Raw genomic sequence first — 7789 nt, 5'->3', positions numbered from 1 at the left:
CAATGATTTCAGTCGTGTTTTTTTTTTTTTCCCTCTTTTTTTTTAGCAGAGAAGCTCTCTGCTCTCCTTCCTGTTTGTGTCTCTCGCTCAGCGAAGCTGGCAGGGATCCCTATGCATTGATCTCCCCAGAACGCCACAGGTGTTTTTCTCTGTGCGCCCTTTGAGGCAGCTCGCTCCTGCTTTTTTGCTCCATCCTCCACCATTCCAGGCTAAGGAGAGTGGCCTTTTTTTAAACACTGTTTGCTGGCAGCCAATGGCTCGCCATATGGGACGGCTGCTGTAAATAGATTTAGATTTGCATCTCAGTGTAATATGGCAAGGCTTCAACTGCACTACATCTATACCATCGTATGGAATGAGCCGGAAAAAGCGAGAAACATAACTGTAGACCAGATTCAAAGAGTCGCTGTGACCATAGATGTAACGTGACTAGATCATCCAATGCCAGAGCAGCCATTTTGAAAGGTATCTGGAGATTGCAAATGTATAGACAGTGACTGACAATTCTCTCTCTCTCGCTCTGTCCCCCTTTCTCTCCCTTTCTGTCTCTCTCTCTCCCCCCTCTCTCTGTCTCTCTCTGTCCCCCCTCACTCTCTCTCCCCCTCCCCCTCTCTCTCTCCTCCTCTCCCCTTCACTCCCTCTACCTCTCTCTTCCTCTGTCTCTCTCCCTCCCTCTCTCTCTCCTCCTCTCCCCTTCTCTCTCTTCCCCCTCCCTCTTTCTCTCTCTCTCTCTCTCTCCCCCTCTCTCCCTCTCTCTCCCTCTCTCCCTCTCCCAGGATGATCCCTGCTTCACACAAGCTCTTCCTGCTCAGTGACCTGGCCTCCTCGCGGGACTATGACCTGTGCGTGCTGGCGGTCTACGACGATGGCGTCACGGCGCTCACCGCCACCCGCCTGGTGGGCTGCGTGGCCTTCTCCACCGACCGCGAGTACCGCCAGTGCCGCTCCATCCACGACCAGTTCCTGGGCGGCACCATGATCATCATCATCGGCGGCATCATCGTGGCGTCCGTCCTCGTCTTCATCTTCATCCTGCTCATGAAGTACAAGCTGCACAACAACCACTACAAGCAGAAGGCTGCGCGCGTCAGCAACATGTGCTCCCAGACCAACGGGAGCCAGGGGGGCGGAGCCCAGCAGAACCCGCTCCCGCCCTCCTCGGCCGGTTCGGCCACCAAGGCCCACCCGCCACCGGGGGGCGACAGAGTGCTGCACGAGCAGGCCCAGGTGCAGGAGGGCTACGGGAACCCACTCAAAGGGACGACCGTGGTGGACTTGAACCCGGAGTACGGGAAGACGGCGGCGGACGAGGACGCCATATCGCAATAACACAGGGACCTCCTCCCCTTTCCTGGAGCTCAGGTCCCTCTGCCTTACTGAAGATTATCTGGTGTCCCAGGTTAGTGAGTCTTCATTTTGTGCTCAACGTGGTGACATTAACACCAGGCCCAGTTGTTGTAGGGAACGACAGCTGCGCTAGCTAAATAAACCCGCTGGTTTACCGCACGCAGGAGCGAACGCCCCGGGGGGTGTGTGAACAGCGGCGCTGCTGGAACCCTCAGCGAGGAATAAACCGCCTTTACATGTGACCGCCTAGGGGCGACGCTCTCAAAACGTCCGCGAGCTCCGCGGCTTGTCCGCGCCGCTAGCTTCCTCGCTCAGTCGCGCGCGTGCGAACAGCGCAGGGTCCGGTCACAAACGCGGCTGCGCGCCGCCTCGAAGAGAGCCACCCGCGGCACCTTTAAAGACTCGTGGGGAGGGGAGGAGAAGTAACGGAGGGGAGGATGGATCGCCTCAATTAGTTTCCGAGCTGCCGAACATTGTAACGCGCTCTCCTTCCGAGTCCAAGGCGCGCCTCGGACTAATTCCGGAACCCCGCGCTGGCGGGGAAACGAGCGTTTGTCTCACCAGGGCGCGCGTCACGGCGACGACCACCGGGGGGCGCTACTTTCGGTGCCAGCACGCAGGGGGGGGGGGGGGGGGGGGGGCAGGATGGCACTGACACGCCGTAATGACTTTCGCTCTAAAACAGGACCGGAGAGCGAGCCCGCGAAACGGCAGCCGGGGTTTCGGGCTCCGGCGACGGCAGCGCTACGCTGGTGGGAATAGGGCAATCATCATAAAACCGCACAGCGTATAAACACTAAAGGCTGCGTTCCAGTTACTCCGGGAGCGATCCTCCGGTGGCTTTCCCCCCGCGTTTGGTGTTTATGAAACCAATCATCGCACGCCCCTGAGGTATTCGCTTTCGGTTTGACGTCGGGGACGGCGGCTCCAGATCCCCGCACAAATGAAACCGCTGTGATGGTTATGAGCTGCTGTGTGTGTGTGTGTGTGTGCGTGTGTTAATGTGTGTGTGTGTGTGTGTCTGAGTGTGTTCATGTGTCTGTTTGTGCAAATGAGTGTGTGCTTATGTGTGCACAAGCATGTGCATGTATCTGTGTTAATGTGTGTGTGTCTGTGTTTTTCTGAGTGTATTCATGTGTCTGTGTCTGTTTGTGCAAATGAGTGTGTGCTTGTGTGTGCACGAGCATGTGCGTGTATCTGTGTGTATGACTGTATCTGTGTTAATGTGTGTGTGTGTCTGTGTTTTTCTGAGTGTGTTCATGTGTCTGTGCATCTGTGCACATGTGTGTGTGCTTGTGTGTGCACGAGTATGAGTGTATCTGTGTGCGTGTGTGTGTGCGCACATGTGTCTGTGTGCATATGCTTATGCCTATAAGTGTGTGTGTGTGTTACAAGGCTGAGTCTCTGCTTGTGCACGCATCTGTACGGTGCCTAACAATAACTCAGGGGTCTCCTTTCTCCCCACTAATGCAGTTTAATCCAATGTTCGTAATTCTTTGGGAATATAACTTTCGTGATAATGCTATTAGTTCCGCGGGATTACATTCACCGGTTTATATTTGGGTGCCATTCTCAGGGACAGACGTGTAATGCGATGCTGTGGCCCGGTTTGGGCAGCTCGTGGAGTTGAGAGCTTACCATCAGTTTCTCCATGAGAAGTCGGCTGACTCACAACAGCGCCCCCGTGTGGAAAGACTCCTTTTTATTGCAGCCGTTTAAGTTACAGCCTGGATAAAGCTGACTGGGTTAGGACTTTCTGTCAAGGCCTGTTTTGATGCACTGATCGGTTTAAAGCAATGAATTATTCATGATGTTTATTTATAGTGCGCTGTGAGCCCGCCGGGTAGCCGGTTCCCAAAGCCTCGCTTGCCCGTTGCTGCTAAATGGGTCGCTTTATAATTAAGACATTACTCAACAAAGGAACTGCGCTCACCGTTCTTCCGCACCCAGAGAATATGCAATATTGCCGTTTCGCTGATTCGAGGAAAACAGGTACGCTGTCATAGCCTCTTTGTGAACAGACTACGTTTTTTTTTAAATACATTTTTCCCGACGCGTCTTCTGGGGGCACCACGGCCGCCCCTCTCCTGGCCCCGAGGCCATCGCGCGGCGAAGCGTCCGGGAGCGTTTTAGCGTCGCCGATTCATTTCCACGCACGTGATGACGGGTCCCCTCGGCGAGCCGTCGCGCTTTAATTCGGCAAACTTCACCGGACGCCGCAAAGGGGGCTCGTGCACGGACGACGGCGGGGGGGCGGGGGGGGGGACGAGAGCGTGCCCGCGAGGGGAGGCAGATAGCGGCGCCGCTCTCAGAGCGAGATGAATGGGCTAATCTCGCGGGTGAACGCTAACAAAAACAGCCCAGCCCGTGTGCGGGAGCGGGGAAGGGAGAGGTCTGGGGGGGGAGAGGCTGTCACAGGCGCCGCTCGTGCGAGGGGCGTGTGCTTTTTTGGTTTCGCGCACCTCGGAAACTGGGCCGCCGCCTCGTCCGTCTGCCGGGAGCGGGTCAGAACCGGAACCCGCTCCAACAGCAATACGTAAACGGATGCTATTCGTAGACCGCCCATTGTGCTTTTAGAGAGAATGTGAGGGAATGTCTCAAAGAACACAGCATTCTGCAGCAGGCTAAGCCTCACAAAGCCAGATATTCTGTTGTGTGCTCAGGCGTAGGCCTACAGAGTCAGCAACTATGTGTATAGTGGCTTTTAGTGACTAGGTGAAGACTCAAAACTGATATTGGCTTATCTAGGATATCATTCCTTCTGATTGGTCCAAAATCAGTCTGGGAAATCCACACATTTCTCTAAGCAATACTGCATTGTGCACATTGCTGCCATAGCAACATCTCTGAAGTCATTATTAGTGAATTAATACTATAATCCGTGACACGACTGAGATTGCTAGATGCTGAATTTTAAAGCGTTGGAAGAAGAGATGGTTCTGCAGCTGATGGTAACAATGATTCAACCGCTTGATTAATTGTTTATTTATACGCGTTTCTCCTGTCTTTCAGACACACACGTAACCCCACCTACTTCACAGCTATGACGGGAGCGAAAATGAAGTGGTGAGCTTTTTGCTGACTGTATGCTGACACAGAAACCTGTTCTGTGTCTAACGCTTATGATTCCTTTCCCCATGTGAACATCACATGTCTTTAAAGGGACCTCTAGTGGTGAAGATGTGAAGTACAAAAGAAAAAAAATTATGTTACATAACTGGTGATTTGGTGCAGTGAAAAATCCCAATCATACTATTTCTCAGTACATGATTAGTCTAGTGTATCTCTCTTAGCTATATAACTGTGACAGCTGTAAAGGGTATATATATTACATATATAAAATAAATAACAAATTACAATAAATGAAACAAAAAAATCAGCGTATAAATATTGAACATTCTCGTGTACAATGTATGCACAATGTATAGGATATCATTTTTTAAAAATTGTTATATCAATTAAATGCAATTGAGCTAAAAACTGGTTCCATATCTGGATGACTTTTAAATTTAAAATAATTCATTAATGTGATTTAATTGTTCATATTATTATTATTATTATTATTATTATTATTATTATTATTATTTAAAAGTCTGCTTAAATGCTATTTTTTAAATGTTGATTTATGGTGGTCGCACGTTTGATATCACTGCTTACAGTAATTTGTTTGTTTTCTCCTAGGTGCAGTCCTCGATTCAATAGTAGGGACCTGAAGAGACTAAATGGATTGCATTTATATCAAAAGCACTGGAATTAAAACCATGGGATTGCTGTGTTCAATGTTTATGCAGTTCGATTCAGGAACCTTGGAATATAACACGTCTCGAAGGAACAAATGGCTTACCTAAGCAAACCAAAAACGACCAACATCAGGAGAATGACGTGGGTTTTTGGACCGTGCCGACAGATGGAACTGCGGTCCAAAGAAATCCGGCTTCTCGGCTGTTCAGCACACTTTGTTTTCTACTGCCGATATTTCAAACCTGATCGTTTTGCGGTATTGTTTTTTGGGTTGTTGATAAATGCTGTTACTTGTTGGTCACAAACCAACAGATTACTACGGTGGCAGAGATCCGTTCATTTGTCTCAATTTGGAAGACCCAGGATACACAAGACATCAATGGAATTGTGAGGCATCTGCGTTGAAATATTGTATAGCGTGAACTCTAGGGCACTTTATAATCTCCACTTCTCTGTTTTTCTCTCCTCGAATAACTAAATATGCTATGCTCACAAAATATTGTGATGAGAAAAAAAAAAAATACTTAGGCCTATTTCGATTTGGAACACTGGATTATTTTACACTGGATTTACAAATGTGGCGTTTGTCTGAAATGTGTCTTCAATGTGACTTAAAAATAAATAACCGACCAGAAATTTGTTTGATGAACGAATTTAAACGCGGCCGAAGGGGCGTCCACTGCATTTCTGCTTTACCAATTACAGGAATGCGACTTCCGCCGTGGATTCATTGTACGCTGGCGGTTACATAAAAAGGCGATACGAAAGAATACTTTTTTTTTTCTTCAGCTGAACGTGTAAGTATTTGTATGTGAGATCCCCTCCGTCATTTCTGATTTGATACCCACATTTCAGTTGAATTATAAACAACAATCATAAAAAACGAAAGATTGAATTTTATGCTTTCATAGTTACAAGATGTGGATTTATAAAGAAATAAAGTATTTTTCTTCAAGACCTGTAACGACTGTTTTATTGGCTCCCTCTGAGACAAGGCCGTGTTAAATTATCCAAATGATTGGTGACAGTGCAATGTGTCATTTGAATGAACGCATTCAGACCTGGCACTGCAATCATAACATCCCTGCGGTGGCACACAGACACAGTGAAGTCTTGTTCAACAGTCTATAATCATAAAATACTCAAGTTTTATCGTCAATGCAATAATGTCCCTGCTGTAAACCAACATCAAATTAGAAAACAAGTATTGACGCTGTTTTATGCTTTTGCTTGTAAATTTCATAAGGAGGGACCTGGTGTACATGGATCATATTTAAAATAGTCCCACGGCTGGTTTAACTTGCAGCAAGGCAGGTCCACAAATATTGCAGAAGACTGTATCTGCATAAGCCTATACTTAAACCATCTTACTTAAATCAATACATTAGTCTGCGTATCATCAAACATGATTATGTCTCTGTGGTGTGGGGATGGCTGGTTTAAGCAGCCACACCTGCCCTGGGTCAAGCTAATTAGACCTGGCCAATTGGTTAAGAATGAGAGAATTGGCCAGGCTAATTGGACCCGGGAACAGGAGTGGCTGCACCTGTGCGTAGTGAGGTAATCAGTGCGCACAGGTTAAATCTGCCATCCCCACTCACTCAAGGAGAGCCTCTGTCATGGCTGTTTTACATCTGCTCACTTTGGCTGTAACATCTTGCCAACCTCGTAAATAAACGTGGACTATTTGAACAGCAGGAGGGCCCTGTGGAAAGCCACTTCGGTGGCCTGTGGCAGGCTTGTTTGCCACAGTGGCGCCCAACGTGGGGCCCTCCAGCACAGAGACACAGGGAGATGCTGTTCAAATAGTCCACGTTTATTTACGAGGTTGGCAAGATGTTACAGCCAAAGAGCAGATGTTAACTCTCCTCTGTGTGAGTGGGGATGGCAGATTTAACCTGTGCGCACTGATTACCTCACTACGCACAGGTGCAGCCACTCCTGTTCCCGGGTCCAATTAGCCTGGCCAATTCTCTCATTCTTAACCAATTGGCCAGGTCTAATTAGCTTGACCCAGGGCAGGTGTGGCTGCTAAAACCAGCCATCCCCACACCACAGTCTCCTTCAATGTATTTTGTTCAGATCATTGTCAGACTGTACTAAAAGCATTAAAGGGATTTTTCTGAGGGGTTAGCAGGAGTTAAGGCTGAGTATGTAGAAACAAGTGTCCTGCTCTGTGCGGTTGAGCATGTACTGTACATGAAGCACTATAGGGAAGCTCATCTCTTCGAGTCACTGAAGGTGCATCATGGATAGGACTCCTGTTTGTTTGGCCTGGGATCATATTCCAAAGGAACCTCTGGAACTAAAATGCGGGAAACGAGAACTTAACATCGCTTATTTGGTTTCCTTGCTTTTTTATTCACTTTATGGCATTTGTTCTTAGCCACAACTGTGCAGTGCACTATGGGATTTCTGCCTCGATCTGGCTCCAAATTGTGAAATGGTTTTACTGTTCTTGGAGTGTGGCTTTGAACAGACCATGGATTTCTTTCGATTTGAATGAATATATTTGAATTCAATGCGGGGGAAGGGCTCCAGGTGCATGGCCCCCTTCCCCTTTGACTCCATAATCCTTAATATTTGTACACTTAAAAATAAAACATTTCATTGGCTAAACCTAAAATGTATGTCTATACATGGTTGTATAGCGGTAGCCAGGATCACATAGCATATTACTCCATTATTTCAGGAGGTAATG

General features: G+C 48.0%; 1 protein-coding gene across 1 annotated transcript in view; it reads left to right on the top strand.

Annotated features, from left to right (window-relative positions):
* The window catches only part of si:cabz01090165.1 (uncharacterized protein LOC100333421 homolog), a 132666-nt gene extending 126623 nt beyond the window's left edge, over positions 1-6043 (top strand). The window contains exons 3-5 of the mRNA XM_035385778.1: positions 777-1399; positions 4360-4413; positions 5029-6043. Coding sequence (XP_035241669.1) covers positions 777-1329 — 553 coding nt within the window. The 3' untranslated portion in view covers positions 1330-1399; positions 4360-4413; positions 5029-6043. The remainder of the gene's footprint in view (positions 1-776; positions 1400-4359; positions 4414-5028) is intronic.
* The last annotated feature ends 1746 nt before the right edge of the window (positions 6044-7789 follow it).

This window comes from Anguilla anguilla, chromosome 12 (genome assembly GCF_013347855.1).
Source record: "Anguilla anguilla isolate fAngAng1 chromosome 12, fAngAng1.pri, whole genome shotgun sequence".
Classification (NCBI taxonomy): Eukaryota; Metazoa; Chordata; class Actinopteri; order Anguilliformes; family Anguillidae; genus Anguilla; species Anguilla anguilla.
The sequence above is the reverse complement of the archived record's forward strand: the minus strand, read 5'-3'. Positions and strand labels throughout refer to the sequence as shown.